The sequence below is a fragment of the Taudactylus pleione genome, unplaced genomic scaffold (assembly GCF_031769625.1).
Source record: "Taudactylus pleione unplaced genomic scaffold, aTauple2 ptg000136l, whole genome shotgun sequence".
Lineage (NCBI taxonomy): Eukaryota > Metazoa > Chordata > Amphibia > Anura > Myobatrachidae > Taudactylus > Taudactylus pleione.
Genome location: NW_028284538.1, coordinates 2,594,444 through 2,613,811, shown reverse-complemented (window position 1 = coordinate 2,613,811; position 19,368 = coordinate 2,594,444). Strand labels below are relative to the sequence as shown.

General features: G+C 44.7%; 1 protein-coding gene across 1 annotated transcript; it reads left to right on the top strand.

Moving 5' to 3' along the window:
- Nucleotides 1-6,067: 6,067 nt before the first annotated feature.
- On the top strand, nt 6,068-15,272 carry LOC148522901 (uncharacterized). Its single transcript, XM_088473558.1, has 4 exons — nt 6,068-6,107; nt 7,968-8,642; nt 9,380-9,430; nt 14,211-15,272. The coding sequence occupies exons 1-4, from the start codon at nt 6,068-6,070 to the stop codon at nt 14,357-14,359; spliced, it is 915 nt and encodes a 304-aa protein (XP_088329684.1). The 3' UTR covers nt 14,360-15,272.
- Nucleotides 15,273-19,368: the final 4,096 nt, after the last annotated feature.

The window sequence follows — 19,368 nt, the reverse complement described above, 5'->3', positions numbered from 1 at the left end:
CAGGGGCAAAGAGCCGATCACAGGGTAGCGAGGGGAGGGAATTAAAGAGGTGAGAAGTGAATGTAATCAATCTGACAGGAAAGGTGAGGTGACAGAAGATGATCACCGAGGAGGGAGGGCCGGAGGAGAGACAATCTGGGCAGCCTGAGGGAGCGTGAAATGTAGAAACGGATCTCAGATCCGTCACTTAGTTTTATCTTGGTTTGTTTGCTCTATATTCTAAATAAGTGACGGATCTGAGATCCGTCACTTATTTAGAATATAGAGCAAACAAACCAAGATAAAAGTAACAGGCAGCCATCATACTATGTAGCGCTCCATGAATTCCAGAACCCTGGATGGCGCCCTCTGTCCATTTTGGCGCCCGGAGCTGTGCTTCACTGGAACCACCCTCGCTACTCCCCTGCTCCTAGCACTGAGGTTGTGGTTTGTATTCCCACCATGGCCCTACCTGTGAGGAGTTTGTATTCCCACCATGGCCCTACCTGTGAGGAGTTTGTATTCCCACCATGGCCTTACCTGTGTGTGGGTTTCCTCTGGGTACTCTGGTTTCCTCCCACCTTCCAAAAATATATTGGTAGGTTAATTGGCTCCCAACACAAAATGAACCCTAGTGTGTATGTGTGTGTACATGTGGTAGGGAATATAGATTGTAAGCACCACTGGGGCAGGGACGGATGTGAATGGTAAGATATTCTCTGTAAAGCGCTGCAAAATATGTGAGTGCTATATAAATAACTGGTAATAAATAAATAATTGGGAACACTGCGAACTGGTTGTATGGCCAAATTCTATAATCTTTGTTGAAAATGAAGCAATGTTACAGTGACTTGCAGTTATATATAAATCCATATTGATCAGTGCACCCATTAATTACACAGCGTGGTTAGGTGCATAGGAACTGAATTATTGTACAGCAGAGGATGCATGTTATATGCTGTTCATATATAGAACAAAAACAACCAGCATTGTGTCACAGAACCAATGAGGGAAGGGTGAAACCTTATTAGAATCAGCGTCTGCCCCCCAGGAGCGCAGCCACAGAGAGCGGCGAGCAGACACTGCCGTGGCTGAGAGTCTGGAGGTCAGCAGACTGGCATCCAAAGAAGCCTCACCAATATAAGCAGCCGCATCTCTAATGTGGCCCGCCAAAGAGTCTCAGGAGCCTACTCAGGCAAAGTGTCCTCCAGAACATTTGCCCAACCTTCTATCGCCTTAGCCACCCATGAGATAGTCATGGACAGACGGACAACCGCTCCTGAGATAAATTGATTTCAGGCATGTCTCCACTATGGATAGTAGAATCCTTCAATGAAGAAATGGAAGGCATGGGCAGCGTGGTACTTTTTATTAAGCAAGTAATTTGAGAATCCACCGCAGGAGGTGATTCCCACTTCTTGCAGTGTTCCTCAGGGATAACATGAGGCCAAACACTTCTGCGGCTGATACCTCTTACCAGGTGTTAGCCAAGCCCCCGTCATATTATTTATTCCTCATTGTCGCTATTTAGCGCTGCAAGTCGCTTAAGAAAGAATTGCTTTCCAGTCCAATTATGTGGTTCCAAAGCACAAAAAGTTATTTATGTAAACAGGGAAAGCTTTAACAATTAGAATAAAAAAAAGCAATGAAAATAGTACGGCCGATACATACGCTTTGCGCTACTGGTCCCAGTATGCAGTATTTCAATCCTGAACCCTGGGGTCAACGTCACCCAAAGAAATGGAGAAATGACTGCATACTGCACCCAGCTCACAAGCCTATATTCGTTACAGATTACAGAGACAACAAAGGCACGTTATAACAGATTCTCATTGGTTCTTGCTTCATGTCACTCTGGTCATTGGTTAGTTCATACGGTGTCATCAGAGGTATGTCTCAGTTCTCCAACAGCTTCTTTGTGTAATTTTTCCTCCGAGGAACTAGTTAAACTGGCTACAGACACTTCATACAAAATGGTAACATGCTAACCAATAACTCCCTATAGTTCGTAACTTGCAGACGCATGATGTGATCTCCTTGCCGATAGAACCGGAGATCTGCAAATGAACAGTGATTTAATATAATACCAAACATGACATGTCTACTATGGGGGTCATTCAGGCCCACTCGCGAGCGGCTGTCCGCTCGCAAGTGGGTCGATGGTCCCCACTGCGCATGCGCACGGCGGAGGGAGCTCCGTTGTGCGCATGCGCGAGACCCGACGAGCGAAGGACTTTCCTTCGGTCGGAGTGTCTCATCAAAGGGGGCGTGCTGTCGATGGTGACTGACAGCACGCCCCCTTTGGTGGGCGTGCCGGGGGCATGCCTGCCAGACGGAGGCGTTCCCAAGCCGGCCCCACTGACATCACTAGTGATGTCAGTGGGAGTGATTTTGGCTCTGATAGATACTTCTCTGTGCCGGAGGTCTGCAGATAGAGACCTCCGGCAGTGGTGCGCGCCGGACAGTGGACACTGAAAAATCGACGGAAGATCCCGCCCTCCCTCCTCCCGTCGGAAGTTAGGGTAAGAGCTCAGGGGGTGGGAGGAGGGGGCGGAAAGGGAGTGAGAGGGGCGGCAGTGCTGCACAGGGCGCACTGCCGTCTAGCTACGACGCTGGACCAGTGCATCCTGGGAGCAAAGCTTTAACTGCGTGGTGCCCGGGATACAGATCCAACCTACACCCCAAGGTCTCTCTGTGGAGCATATGGACCCTGAAGAAGAAACCTTGTTTTTGATACCTGGGAGTGTAGCCCTCCTGTCAAAATAAAGTAGCTTGAGAAGAAGCTGTTTGCCGTTACCTAGCAAGTGAGGAGCATGCGCCGTCCAATTAAGTAAGACATTTTTCTTGCTACAGTAACTATAGCTGTAAACAGGCAAAATAGTACATTTATGTGGCCCTAGTGACCAAGTTTAAAAATTAGGCCTGTAACGAGAACATATCATTAATATAGTGCAGAACCTTACCCAAAAATGTGCGTATTTTCTCATAGACTGTGGAAAAGTGTGGCTGTAGGCATTTGACATTTGGGACAATAGATGCACTAAGCCTTGGAGCCTTGGGGTGAAGAGAGATAATGTACCAACTTATCAGCTCCTGGGCAGGTATGGGCATGTGCACAAGGGACTTCTGGGTGTTAAAGACGGAAGTCCCTCTGCCCGGCAGCATCGCAAAGGACTGCTCTTATTGGGAGAGCTGTCCTTTACGAAATTCTAGGTACATACCGTGGTATGTACACCCGAAGTCATGGGGGATGTACCGCATAGAGGAAGCGATGCTTAGTACATCCCGCCCCCTGTCACTTTGCAAACACAGCCTGTAAAGTGACAGGAGCTGATTGGTTAGTGCTTTATCACTCTCCACGTCTTAGTGCATCTCCCCCAATGAGTTTGTGTCTTTTTTAATTTAAATGGTAAAAAAAAGTGAACTAAGAACATGAATGTTGTTTTTTTTTCTCCTAACCACCAATAAATATGTCTGGTTATCTCCAGACCACTACTAAGGGGGCAGATTGTATGAAAGATGGGACGGTTTCAAACAATGCCGTATGCTTAATTGAACGCATCTATGCGACTACGCTGCCTCTATCCCAAAGCTTGTTCATATAGCCATTATAGCCACCATCATTATCAGCTCGCATTTGTACTCCGAGATTTGTCTAAAATCAGACTGAACTCAGCATAGCCCTCAATTCCGCCTACACGCCCCGATGCAGCCTCACTACACTTAGCCTACATGCGAGCACCCATTTGCGCCTATTCAGCTGTAAATTTGCGATAGAGCCGCTTGTGACTTGGAAACACCCATAGAGCATATGCAATGCGAACAATCGCAACATCCGTCCACAAAACGGACTTGCGTACAACTCTTATTAATATTTGTATAGAAGACAATTAATAAAAGAATGTTGAAATTAATATAATAATATTTCTATAGAAGCAGCAGCACTGCAAGTTTGTACTTTGTCAAGCCTTTGGGATCTATGTACTAAGCCTTGGAGATAGATAAAGTACCAACCAACTGTCATTTTTCAAACACGGCCTGTAAAGTGACAGTTTTATTATTTATTTGTTACCAGTTATTTATATAGCACACACATATTTCACAGTGCTTTACAGAGAATATTTGTCCATTCACATCAGTCCCTGCCCCCAGTGGAGCTTACAATCTAGGGACCTCATTCAGACCCGCTCGCTAAGGCACGCTCGCTCGCTGGGAGCGATTTTCGCACATCTGCACATGCGCATAATTCGCAGTGCGCGTGCGCAAGTCATTCGTTGCGATCTGATTTCGGTAGCTCGCAAGCCACTTTCAGGTCGCTGCTTTGAGTGACAGATTGTGGGTGGTAACGGGAAGGTGCTTGTGAACAGGGGAGTGGTTGTGCGAACGCAGGCGTGTCAGGCCACCAAAACGCTGTTTAAAGGGCGTGCATAATTTACACAGAAGCGTCATGGTACACGTCACCTGAATGTATTTCAGCCAACACTGATCGCAGTGCTTGCGGCAGGCTAAGGCAACCCCAAGTGCTGCGAGCAGCTCCAATGGCTCTCGATGGTCCCGATTAATCCTTCATTTCCCGGAGATGACGTGTGTTGCGGGAGGCAAGGGGGCGTCTTTAGACACTTGCGATTGCACTTTGCCGCAGCACGCTAAAACATGGTGCGAGCACTTCATTACAATATCCAGCCCCTTTTTGCCAGCGAGCGATCGCATCTTGCAAGCGGGTCTGAATGAGCTCCTATGTTCCTTATCACATGCACACACACTAGGGATAATTTTGTTGGGACCCAATTAACCTACCAGTATAATTTTGGAGTGTGGGAGGAAACCGGAGTACCCGGAGGAAACCCACGCAAGCACAAGGAAAATATACAAACTCCACACAGTTAGGGCCGTAGTGGGAATCTAACCCACAACCTCAGGGCCTGATTCAGAGCCGGACGCTATTTGCGCTCGCTCGTTCAGAAAAAGGGGCCGGCTATTTAAATTGAGCACTCGCTCTTTGCGGTCTGTTGACGCCTCTATGTCTGAGCGAGCGAACGAAACATGCAATCGCTTTTTGAAAAGATGCCCCCTGGCCGCTCGCTTCATACGTCATCTCCGCTATTTATTAGATTAATCGAGTACATCGAAAGGCGTATGAACTGCTCGCAGTGCTTGTGGTTGCATTTTCCTACCGCAATCATGCGAGCAGTTCAGGCTGAAAGACAACCAAGTGACGTGGCTGATGACGCTGCTTTGTTAATTATGCACACCCATAAAACGCCCGTTTTGACCGTTTGGCACGCCTGCGTTCGGATCTCCATTCCCCGTTTTCAAGCACCTTCCCCTGTTACCACCCACAAACGCCTCATCCTGTCACTCAAATTAGCAGGCACTCGCAATTTTGCGAACACACGTTTTCCAACCGCACTGTCTGGTTGGCGCATGTGCATTACGAGTACGACCCATACGCATGCGCAGATGTGCGAACATCGCTCGGAGCGAACGAGCGGCCGCTTTCGAGCGGCCCTGAATCAGGCCCTCAGTGCTGTGAGGCAGTAATGCTAACCATTACACCGTCTGTGTTGCCCGTTATGAGCTAATTGGTTGGTACCTTATCTCCATCCACTTCATGTCTCTCCAAGGCTTAGTACATAGACCCCTTTGTATGGAGAAGAAAAATAAAATAAAGATCTAAAACGATAACTCTGTTAAATTTGGAAAATAACCTGGGAGCATGCTTTATGTGAGGATTGGACAGATGGGAAAGTACAACATGTGGGGGGCATGTAACACCAAATGCAGGAACATATCATTCAGCATTTAATTGGTAATAATAATAATAATAATAGCAATTAATAATGGCTTGAAATTAGTTTTTGTCTTTGTATTTTACTCATTTATATATTATGAAATAAAATGTGATCTGTTTGTCTTTTTCTCTGTTGTTACTGATGGCTGTTAAGAAGACACAGTGCTGATGTAATCTGTGGTTACATGACAGATGTCTCTCCAGATGTCAGTGTGGGCTAACGGAAAATATACTTGGTGGAAGACTTAGCGGCAGCCCTTCATACTAGCACATGCAGCGGGTCTTGTACTACAGATTATGTCCTGTTTCTATCCTGTCCTGATTGTCTTAATAGGTGGTAAGTCCTGAATATTATTAACCATGTGGGATCCTATTGTACTCCTAATATACTATTGATGTTTTGCCTTGTGTCTCTAGTCAAGGGAAAGTGCCTCCAGCGAATATTCAGTAAGGAGACAACCTATGTGCAAAATGAGACGTTGCTACAGAACTCTGAAATATGCCCTGAATTTATTTATTTGCCATCTGTTGCATGTTTTAATTGTACTAATGTCCTCCTACCTTTCATATAATATGAATGTTAATGTTAATATCGTCATCCGTTACCTATTGTGTGAGTAACTATATTATTCTGATCTAGGACATGTCATATCTGTACTGAACAGATAAAACCCTTACCATAGTGCACAATTACTTATTTTTGTTTCTAAAGTTAATGTTATCCTCTCAAATTATGAATATCATATTTACATGCATGCTAAGAATATTTTCAACAACATACAATGAAGAAGGGTTGGGCATCGGTCAGAATCCCAACGCCAGTATCCCGACTGGGTCACAATACTGACAGAAGGAGATAGGTATACTACCCTTCCCCTAATCCTCCCTCCCCACAGCCTAAACCTAACCTCCCCCCTCCCCGCAGCCTAACACTAACACCCCCCCTCCCGCAGCCTAACACTAACCCTCCCTCTAGTGCCTAACCTTAACTCCTAACCCTCCCCCTAACCCCAATATTTACCGTCGAGATGCCGGTGGTTGGGATACTGGCACTGAGATTCTGACTGGTGTAGAAATTCTGGCGCCGGCATTCTGAGCGGGTAACATGATGACATTTTCAAAAATGGTTGTAATATTCTTAACCTAGGGCCTGATTCAGTTTCAGATGGAATAGCTAAGCTGCTCTCAAGCAGCTTAGCTATCCCGTCTGTGCTGATATGGTAATGCAGCAGATGGCATCACGCCTCCTGCTGCATTACGTATCCGAGCTGAGTTGTCCAACGCTGCATCGAATACTCTGCGGACCCTCAGACGGCTAAGGTGACCCATGAGGTTACGCAGCTGGCTGTTGCAGCTGCGAGGAAGAGGCCAGGAAATCTCCGTCAGCCAATGGAGATCCTGGCCTCTTCCCTCCACCCAACGCCTCCCCCTCCCGCCCCCAAATATCAGCAGACTGTCGATCACTGACAGTCTGCTGCCAGTGTACGCGCGGGCTCGCAGACCCGTTCTGCATATGCGCAGAACGGATCTGGCGCCTGCGCAGATTCCCAATCATCGGGAATCTGCGTTCAGCAGTGCACTAACTGAATTAGGCCCCTAGTTCTCTGGATCTGATTCATGCGCGGCTGCTATTTCTCACAGAATCACAAGTGCGATAATATACAAAGGTCAGCTTGCGCATTCCTCTTGTGTACGTCCATGGGATGGACTGAGCAAACCCTGCGATGCTCACTTTGCATATCTGGGCAATGATCAACTGCGTTGGTGGGTCCGATCAATCCATCATCAGCCGCAACAACGACTTCCCGAGCAGCCCCTGCCTGGCGCACAGCCTTCCTTGCAACTTTCAACTTTCTGCTGTGCCGAAACATGCCCCTGACCCTCCCATAACACGCCAATGGCTCACTTCTTTTGCGATCAATTTAGGTCACCTCCCATTCTCCACCCTGAAATGCCCATGCATCGCAGACACCGTAAATGCATACGCCATCGCAAACTGTAGCATGCGCATCAAAGGTGTTCTAGACTTTTTGTGCATGCACATTAGCAGATAATCGATCGACTGTGCAAATATGGGTACTGCGTCCACCTCTGAATCAGTTGTTGTCTATAAATTAGCTTAGGGTAAAACCACGATGTAGATGGGGGTGGTTCTGTAACTGAACAGTCATTTTTCACTTTGATCTTTCCTTCACAGGGTGTTGCGCATTACCTCTCCCATCTTCCGTCACCATGGTCTGGAGTGTGCAGAATAGCGCCCAGGAACAGGCCAGCCTGCTGTGTTTGGTGCAGGGCATGTCTAATGTGGGAGTCACTGTGTGGAGTGCAAGTGATAATGAAACTAATGTTGGATCTTCACATGGATCCAGATTTAATATAATCTCTCCAGCCGTACTGAGGCCATCCAGTACCCAGCTCTTCTTTTTTCAGTATGGTAGCAGCATAACTCATATCCTTGTACCTCTATCTAAGAATGGTCTCAGTTCTCATTCCACTGGCAGTTTAATAACTCGCTCTTCCTCAAGTCCATCTAGTGAGAGTCTCCCTGCTATCATCCTACCTGCTTCACCTAATATGCATGTCAGTTATTCTATTGCATCTAGTGAGGATGTCAGGGCTGTTAATATTCATTCACCGTTTAGTGAGGCTCTTGGACTCATCTTTCCTAAAATATTCAATGAAGATGAATATTTACCATCTAAACAGGATTTCCTCCACCAAATCAGGCAACTTGTATCAACCGAGAATGTCCTTTCGTTCGCCCTACTCTCTCTGCCTGCTGACCAGTTAAGGTCTTCGGACTCAGTGGCTTGTTTTGTACCGGACGCTGGAAGTGACAACGGTTTGGACAGTCATGAAACTTTCCTCTCAGGTAATCTTTTCTGTGTCAAACAAACATAAAGGCCTGATTTAGAGTTGTACGCTATCCCGATGTTTACGCAGTTGAGCGATAATCGGTAATCTGCGCATACATCTGAGTCGTATGACGCATGTGTCAGTGCAAATTACCGTTGACGCTCGCAGGGACTATTTGCTTGCATTGTGATTGACAGGGAGCACTTTTGGGTGGTCATTTGGAGTGATGGCAAAGAACGCATGTTGCGACCGTTTTGGCGGTGTGTCACATACTGCATCTGCGATCCCGTACTCCAACGTCTCAGTTCCCACAGCCAGAAGACCGATAATCGAAGCATCCGCAGACCATGCTGCGTCTTTGTACGCAGATGCTTGGATTGGCAAAGCCGCAGGTGGGCGTCTCAATACATTACTCGGCGCCTGCGACATTTGCATATTATCGCACAGCAGCTGCGATGGCATTAGCGTACAACTCTGAACCAGGCCCATAATCCTTGCTGCTATTGCCTACACACAAGGGCCCTGATGCAAAGCTGAATGTGCTGCTATTTGCGGATCAGACCTTGCATACATGTGTGTGAATAATATATATGCCTTTTTCTGTGCATTGTTATTACAGTAAGCCCAATTTACTTCCAACCCTGCATCAGGCCCCAAAGGGTGTCAGTTACTTGCTGAATCCTGGAACATGAGCTGTTTGTGGCATGGGCATTGTGCTAATACTTTCATTCTTTTTTCCTGGACTATGTGCAGAGGAAGCCGGTCAGTTTGTCTGCAATGAAGAGGAGTTTCCAGAGCAATTAGGTACTACATTACATTGCATTGCATTTCCTCTGCTCCTTAGTAATCATAATGGGTTGTATACTGAAAACCCAGCTGATGTCGATGGTCTAGGAACAGACACAATATTCTAAATATTGATATGTAACATAATGTGGCTTATAGTATGATTTTATTGTATAATATTAGTAATAATAAATATTGTATAATATATATAATTTGATGACAATTTTGATCAGTTAATACTCGATGGGTATGATTTACTGCAAAAACTTATAGCAACCAATCAGGAGTGTACTTTCATTACACAAAATAGGTCACAGCTAATGCTGCATACACACGTAAAGATTTTCTGTCCAACCATCCAACTAGTTGATTGGTTGGAATGAAAATCTGGTAAGGTATGGAAACAAATGACGATCAGCAATTTGCTCCCAAACGCCGAAAACAAAAACTGTTGTTTGAACAAATTTTGATCAAACATTTAACAAACTTGTCTGAACGACCATTTTCATCTGTTTTCTGGCATTTAGGAGCAAATTGCTGACCATCAGTAAAGCTGCATACACATGTAAAGATTTTCTGTCCAACCAGCCAACTAGTTGATTGGTTGGAATGAAAATCTGGTAAGGGATGAAAACAAATGACAATCAGCAATTTTCTCCCAAACGCCGGAAAATGGACAAAAACTGTTGTTTGAACAAATAGTTTAGAGCAAACATTTAACAAACTTGTCTGACGACCATTTTCATCTGTTTTCTGGCATTTAGGAGCAAATTGCTGATCATCAGTTACTCCCATACGTTACCAGATTTTCATTCCAACCAATCAACTAGTTGGATGGTTGGATAGAAAATCTTTACGTGTGTATGCAGCCTAACTGTTGATTGGATGATACATATTACACCCCTTTTTTATTCTTTCAGGGGTCCATTTATCATTAAATATTTGTGGCATATTCCCACAAATATTTACTATGGAGGAATTGTAGCAGATATCGCCGGTATCTACCGCGGTCCCTCCCTTTCCAACAGCAGCTGCAACCCCCATAGGTTTCTATGGTGGATGCAATGCTCTCAGATTTACCAAGCTCTGGTATGCAAAGCATTCTGCAGTTTGGTCACCACAGCTAACACCATCTAAAGGCGGCGTTGTGCTGCTGTAGCCTGTGGGCTACACTTCGCAAAACTAACTGGTAAAGGGTTCCTTCAGAACCCTCCTCGGCAATGGCCGCTGCGCATTTGTGGTCCGGAGACTGCGCATGGAAAGGAGTCACGGCACAGGAGTGAAGAGATCACTGATGCAACGGTAACTTATCTCCGAGCACATGCAGGGACTTACCCCTGTCCCTGCTTGTGCTATTTAATACATTCTGGCGCTAATATTGCATACTGCAATGCAATCATGGGCGCTAATATCACGCCCCACATCGCATTGAATATGTGATTATTGATAAATAGATATGAATAGATAAATAGTGCTTTTATCAATGGTGTTACTATTTCTAGCCTAATAAGCAGCATTTTGTTTTGTTAGGTCCTCAGATTCCAAGTGCACTGCTTATCACAGATTCCCGATTATCGGGAATCTGCGCATGCACAGGACCCAGTCTGCGAGTGTGCTGAATGGGTTCTGCGTAATCGCATGCAGACCCTTCAATGCCTCTGCCTGATTGACAGGCAGAGGCATTTAAAGGGCGGTGCGGGGGCGGCCACTGTTCCGGAAACAGAGGCGTGACCATCCTGTTTTCCGGGAGTGGTCAGCCCAGGATCTGCTTGATCAACGCAGAGTCCTGAGCTCGCAAGCCGGCCAGCTTGAGTAAGCTGAGGCTTACTCAGCTGGCCAGAGGGCCGATGCCGTCCACTATCGCGACCATCGACCACCAACCACCGATGGTCACAATGGTGATCCCAGCCTATCACCTCTGTTGCACTGCTGGGGTCCTAAATGCAGCAGGGGGAGTCATACACCTCCTGCTACATTTACATTATTGCAAGGACATAGGGCCTGATTCAGAGCCGGATGCAATTTGCGGACGGTCCTTCAGGAAAAGGGGGTGGCTATTCAAATGAACCGTTCGCTCTTTGCGGTCTGTTCACGCCTCTATGTCTGAACGAACGAACAAAACTTGCGGTCGTTTTTTGAAAAAATACGCCCCCTGGCCGCTCGCATCCTACGTCATGTCCACTATTTATTAGATTAATCGAGTACATCGACCAGCGTATGAACTGCTCGCTATTCTTGTGGTTGGTTTTTGCTACCACAATCTTGCGAGCAGTTTTGGCTATAAAATAACCCAGTGACGTGGTCAATGACGCTGCTGTATTAATTATGCACACCCATAAAATGCCCGTTTTGACCTTTAAGCACACCTGCGTTCGGATCTCCACTCCCCGTTTTCAAGCACCTTCCCCTGTTACCACCCACATACGCCTCCTCCTGTCACTCAAAATAGCAGGCATTCGCTATTTAGCGAACAAACGATTTTCGGCCGCACTGACTGGTTCGCGCATGCGTATAACGATCCGTACGCATGTGCAGTTGGGCAAACATCGCTCGGAGCGAACGAGCGGCCGCTTACGAGCGGCTATGAATCAGGCCCACAATTCATTATGTAGCACAGACACCATTGCTGACAAGCTGACATTTGTTTATCATTTTTTTTATTAGGATTTGATAACTTTTTCCCAACAAAGACAAGTGATTATTATATAAATCTGTTCAGACAGAAAAAAGTACAGTTTTTTACGTTTCCACATGAATTAAATTAATATAGGCAACAGGACGAAAAACCATTAAGCAGGCGCTAATAAAAAATTAAAGATATATCACTAATTATGAGCTTGTGTAAGCTCAAATACTGTGACGACAGAATGGTCACTGGATACTGGAAACAGAGATGAACTTTGCGCTAATTGATATTTAATGGGGTAAATTTACTAAAGTGAGAGTTTTTAAAATAAGTCATTTTTACAAGTGATGTTGCCCATAGCAACCAACCAGATTCTACTTAACATTTAACTAGCACCTTCTAGAAGATAGTAGCTAGAATCTGATTGGTTGCTAAGGGCAACATCACTTCTAAAACTCACCTCTAAAAAATCTCACTTTAGTCAATTTACCCCAATGTATCTGAAAAATATGAGAATATAAAAGTATAATAGAACCCACACAAAGATGAAGACACCATTTTTAATATTGTATAATGTTTATGTATTTTGAATAAAAGTAATAATAATATAACAATAAAAATACAACAATACAATGCAACAAGTCCAGACCTGAGCCATCGATAGTAAGCTTTGAAAAGTAAAATTCTTTGTATATAAATTCAAACTGGTTTTTGATCAGTCGAGTAATAGGTAAACCTTTAAATTGCAGGTTGTCTTAATTTTTGCATGACATTAAGTAACTTTCTGTTCAATTAGCAATATATCTTATTATTATTACCCACTCTTATAGCTAGTCCTACAGTATATAAATCACAAAATAGAATATTTAGCACTTACAGGAATGTTCTACTTAATAATTAATATAGTATAGTTAGAGTATAGTTATAACCAGGGCCAGACTGGCCATCGAGCACTTCTGGCAAATGACAGGAGGACCGATGGCCTCAGAGTCGGCTCGAGGAGGGAGGAAGTACCCCCGCCCTCCACCCCACGCCGCCCTCCACCCCACGCCGCCGGATACATGATATGCGCTCATGTGGAGGGAAGGGGTGGCGGCTGTGGTGGGCTCTGCTTGGCCGGGAAGAGACGCGGGCATGCCGGGAGTCCAGGCCCACGTGACTTGCAGCATGCCCCTTGAAACGTAACCACGCCCCCCTTCGGGAGCGCCTGCGACTAATGCACGCACATAGGGCAGACTGCCAAGGCTGATCTACAGCCCCAGTCCGTCCCTGGTTATAACATTATTCCACAAAGACTGTTCATTCTTTTTAACCTGGGTACACACTATACCAGAGGTTTCTAAACTACGCCATTACAGCCCAGGTTTTAAGGAAATCCATGCTTGAGCATAGGTGAGTTAATTAGCACCTCAATTTGATTTAAACCATCTGGGCTCAAGCATGGATATCCTTAAAACCTGGACTGTAATGACGGAGTTTGGGAACCTCTGTACTATACGATATATCCGCAACGGATCACAATGACCATTGTATGGTGTGTACCTTGAAAACCGCCCAATTCATGGTACAATAAATTAGGTGGTTGCATCTTCCTATTGGATGTGCTGCACACCAGAAGGAAAATGCAGCATAGGTGTAACAATATATCTCACAGTGAATCGAGCTGTATATACAGCGATGCGACATTACATCACAACGCCTGGTCGTCCAAGTGTGTACCCAGCTTTAGAGTTGCCCTTCGTTTTAGAAAACACTTGGTTTTATTAAAATATTTTTCTATAGTATGGTCCCATAATGAGGTGATGTAAAGTACAAAAAAGTCCATGGGGGAGATGTACTAAGCCTTGGAGAGTGATAAAGTGGAGAGAGATGAAGTACCAACGAATCAGCTCCTGTTATTTATCAACCACAGCCTGTAACATGACAGTTAGGAACTGATTGGTTGGTACTTTATCTCTCTCCACTTTAGCACTCTCCAAGGATAGTACATATCCCCCTCCCATAATTTGAAAATTGAACTCGCTACTGTATTGGTTTTATAATCTTGTGCTGTTTATATATGTGTATGTGTCATTTGAACCATGAATAAGATTTGGAATGCAGGAATAGGGAACGTCCTGGAAGTGCAGTCGCTGCATGCATATAACATTCTGTATTATATCTCACCCTTAGCTCTTTGTATGAGACGCGACTTCCTACTTCTCTTGACCATCCGGATAATCGTCTTTAAGCTGCTAATCTTTGATATACTGATGACCAGCACAGCCATTCTGCAAACATGCAGGAACGTGACCCAGACGCTCAACTACATGGACCAATAGACAATGTAACACCGGTTTGTTATGCTCCCTCCGCAGCCAAATTCCTCATATGTGAAGGTTTCTCCACTAAGGAGAGGTAGAAGCACTACCCAAATTGCATATATATAGGTAATGAAATCTGGGTAAAGACCTGCAGAGGTGATTTGCTGATCCTGCTGCTGTCCAGTCTTAGGGCCTGATTCATTAAGGATCGCAACTGCAACAGTGCACGCAGTTGGCCGATTGTTGCGTACTGCGATTACGGAGCTGCGATTACAATAGCGATCCATAATAAATCAGGCCCTTAGATCACTTGGATCCAGTATGTATCACCACACCAGTGTAGTCACAGGTTTTATCAGCATGGAGAGCACTGCAATCCAATATATCAGTGCAGAGTAATAAATAAAGTACATTTAAATAACAGAACTGTCCAGGACTGAAGACGGAGTAATGATTCAGCTCAGATAAGAGAATGCTGAAGAAAGAAAATAACTTAGCTTTTGTGTATTTCTTGCCCACATATTGTCTGTCTAGTTCCATGGAGCAAGCTATCACTCTAGGGTTTATGTAGAATAATTAGAATAACACCACCCTGATGTTTATTTAGAGTATAGCTGAGCTGGGCGTTTCAGTAGGAAACAATAGTCTGAAGAGGAAGTTAAAACCTGATAGAAAAACTGACCTACAGGTTTAGAACAGCTCTAGAAGTCTTTAAAAGCTGACACTTTTCAGATCTGGACTTAGGGCCTGATTCAGAGATGTACACTAATGCGATCGCAGCTGTGATTTTGCACGGAACGCAGCTGCGAAAATATACTAATAGTTCTAAAGCTTACTAGAGCATAGGGACGTCCACTGTGCCTTCTCATATGCGTACGCCGCTTACCTGCGTAAATATCTGTAACATCCACGCACATCGAGCAGCCATCTTGCCCTTACGGAAGGTCTGACCAGCCGCAATCACTGCAGCTCTCATGCTGCGTAGGAGGCCGCAATGGCAAATTTATGCACGCCCTTGTAACGACGCTTAAACGGTAAGACAGACCTGTGTTTGCCTCACTACGCCCCTTCCCCCGTTACCTCCCCCAAACGCTAGCTACCTGTCACTCACTTTGTGGATGGGTCCCCTGTGCTTGTGGAATCGCAAGACAATCGCAGGGCGTGCGCAGTGTGGCTTATACGCATGTGCAATTACAAACAATCGCTTGATCTGCGTAAAAATCTCTATTGCATCCATCCCAGAATCAGGCCCTTAATCCTAACTAAAAAGCATATACATCCTACATATTGTTTTACTAGCCCCTGAGTTAGCCAGCTTGGGCTTATTATCATTCTCACAGTGAAACCATTGTGGTCTTCCCATTCCCAGGCTGGCCAGCACTGGACTGGTTACCAAACGTTCAATGTGCTGTGAGTCTTCCAGGTACCCATGGGCGGTGAGGATCTGAGCAATGAATGGGGCTTACAGAATGGTAAATTTTACATTCATCTGGTCCTTCTTCCTTGCATAGTGGACAGCAGTTAACAACAAATCCCTTTCCGTAATGCCTAAAGAAATAAGTTAAACCCACATAAAGAGACATTTAACTGTTTAAATAGAAACACGTCGTCACCTTCATTTAAAAAATACTTAAAAAAAACCCAAAACTTATATTCTATTCTTGATCTGACAAGGTGCCTGATTCACTACGGATTGCAACTGCGATTATGCACGCAGTTTCACCGAGATGATATGCTAATCCATTGCGATCGCTATGCCATCGCAGCACTACATAAGGACGCCCACCTTACCTTTTACACGCATCTGTAATGTTTAGAAAGACTGCAAAGCCCTCTGTAACATCGAGTACATTCGCAGCCTCACGCACACTTGCACAAGGTCTGACCTTACTCAGGAATTGCTAACCTCATCGCACGCACTTACTTACCTGAGCTGCGTATGGCATCACAGTGCATAATTTCTGCACGCCCCTGCAACGGCGTTCAAACGTCCTGGCACGCCTGCGTTATCCCGACCACCTCCCACAAACCGCACTTCCTGTCAACCACTCTGCGATGGGTCTGCATAGTCACTGCAGTGACTGGTTCGCGCACGTGCACTGCGATGCATACGCATAACGCAACAATTGGCCGATTGCGTGCGTAATCGGTGTTGCCATCCTTGCTGAGTCAGGCCCAAAGTCCACTTGTCCTCTTTAGGTTGTTTGATAAATATCCCACTTGGACAGGTAAGGGATGCGTTGTTTGTCTCTAATAGCCAGCGATTAGGCCCTTAGCAGCTGATATCATATGACTCATTTTGCTTGGTGTGGCACTCACCCTATGATAAGATGCCAAGTGTCATGATCAACAGTAAGAGAAGCAAATGTATAATGGTCACTCTCAAATGGTTGGGCATATTCTAAGAAGCCCAAATTACATAGGTTTATAGAAGTTTTCCTTCTTGGTGACTCATAACTGATGAAAGATCTGCAACTTTACAATTCTTACCTTTTGTTTTCTGGCGATAGATCTGTTTATAATTCTTTTCCACTTACACATGATGTATTGATCTTTGGTTTCTTGCAAATTTGAATTAAGGAGAAATTTGTAAAATTGTTGAGGTAATACGTTGGAGGTATTTTGGGGTATTAAAGAATTTCTCCAAATTTGGGAGTGTTCTCTTTTTATGTTTCTCAAGTGGCGAATCTAAAACAAAAAAAGGGGAAAATTCTTCAATTATTGAAATGTTCCTGCAGGGAGTTCTAAAAAGTCAGCTATAGCTTTCTAATATGAAACTGATCTGGAAGACATTGGGGTCCTAGTTTAAAAAGAAAGTGAGATTGATCCCAGACACCAGGGGAGAATGTATAATACCGCCAAATATTAAGGGGAATCGGTATGATTTACCGCCGGACCCATGCCCGAAGGTTGGAATCCCAACAGCGGCATCCGGGCAGAGGAGGAAATCCCGATTGTTCTAAGGTAAGTACTAACTAACCTATTTCTACTCCCTAACCCTCCCTTAGGGTTGCCTAACCCTAACCCTAATCCCCCCTATAAGTGCCTAAACCTAACCCCCCCTTCCCCGCAGCCTAAACCTAAGTCCCTCGGGGTGGTGCCTAACCCTAAGTCCCCCTTGGGGGTGCCTAACCCTAACCCTCCCTTCCCCTAGCATAAACCTAACCTCCTGGGTGGGTGCCTAACCCTAAGTTCCCACCGGGAACCCTAAACCTAACCCACCCCCCTGCGGCTATCCATGCTCGGTGCCCCTTCGATCGGGATGCCGGGCGTAGGGCTCCCGACGTATGTCTAATGACAGGCGTCGGCATATCGACGCCTGTCTTAGACCCTTGCCGGGATATAACAGTCGGGAAGCCGGCTGTCGGGATTAGGCACACCGGCTTCCTGACTGCATACCATATTAAGGATCTTTGCTCTCCACTTCATGTCCCTGACTTCTTTACCCTCTGCACTTATAGATTAATTATTTCCCCATTTTTGAATCAGAAGAACAGGATTAAGGATCTTAATGAAATAGATACTTATGGCTTTTTTTTTATATGTGGCTCTGAAAGTTTTGATCTCAGTTAAATTTTTTTTGAGGAGGAATAATAAATTCAATACCGTTGGATTGGAAAAATTGAATGTTTAAAATAGCTTTATCAAAGAGTTGAAGTGGCCCTGATCCATTCGTATGATGTGAAGAAAGGGGGCAATTAGATATGTTTGTGAGAGGGTTTACAGATAAATTAAGTCCTATATGAACCCAGAAAAAAAGCCTTGATGTGCCCCCTTATACCCATTCAGAGCACAAATTTGATCTGAGTTCAGGCCACCACCCTTGTCTGTCAGTAGAAGTTTGAAAAATATGTGCACAGATAAGTGAATTATTAATATATTTTATTTATTAAGGGCTGACATGTAATTGCAGTGCTGTACAATGAGGGGATCATGACACGAGGCACAAACAAAAAGTCAGATATAGTAATATAAAACAGAAGGTAATGATGGCCCTAAGCAAATGAGCTTACAATATTGTGACGTCGGAAACACTTAATTTTCGGGCTCCATTGGCGAGTGTCATTTTGGTGGCATAGGACGTTTGGAAAGAAGAGACCGCAGAAGGCAGAGGACAGAATACATGAACCAGTCACTGCTGGCAAACGATATTGTACTTCACCATCTATCGTAACTGAGTGTCTTCCTCTTGCTGGCTCTAAAGGACATGTTTGCTTTTGTACTGCACAGGCACTCTCGTGGTTACGTGTCCATTTGGAATAACTGTCCACAGCCCGATATTAAACTTACTGGGTCCATGAGCTGAATTGTGTGTTATTCCAGTAGATCTTCTAAACATCCTTCTCCTTGATGTGATAACACTCCTTGTCACCACCAGAATAAATTCCCAATACCTTCAAAAATGCTTAGATATTGTATATCACAATATGGTGCCTGTTGGTGTCCCATTCTCCTGGCCATCTGGTACTGCCCAGTATTGAGGCCCATTGAAGCCAAATGGCCTGCTACAGCGATAGTAACACTAATGGGTCAACCTGCGTAAGCAAAGGACTGTGGAGGTTTTATAAGAAATGTAATACAGATGTAGCTGTAGATATGGTACACCAACACAACTAATGAAAAAAATGGCTGACAGATCATGATCTTTATTTTTGTTACCAATATCTTTTTATCGAATCAAAGACCTTAAAAAAACAAAATAACAAACATGGTGTATTATTAATGTAGCATTGCCACACGAATATATAGATTATGTCAGTAACAGAGAATGTATACCCACAGAAATTAGAGACAATCACTGAACAACTGTTTAAAGTAGACATACACAGTATGTCTGAACAATAGTAATGCCATAAGGTATGTAATGATGACAATAACAGACGGAAATAAATTAAGAAGCCAGGTATCGAACAGATGCTCTGAAACCCATCGCCAGTAATTGAATTCTCTTCATAGGTTTCTCATCTCCTGACGCTATAGGGGCAATTTAATTAACCACGATGTGCAGGCAAGATGTGAGGGTGTGC

Bases quoted from the DNA above. Each gene is read 5' to 3' on its own strand.
- LOC148522901 (XM_088473558.1), top strand. From the start codon at position 6,068: ATGTCCTGTTTCTATCCTGTCCTGATTGTCTTAATAGGTG. The intron at 6,108-7,967 runs GTAAGTCCTGAA...TTTCCTTCACAG, and splicing joins CCTGATTGTCTTAATAGGTG to GGTGTTGCGCATTACCTCTC. The intron at 8,643-9,379 runs GTAATCTTTTCT...GACTATGTGCAG, and splicing joins TCATGAAACTTTCCTCTCAG to AGGAAGCCGGTCAGTTTGTC.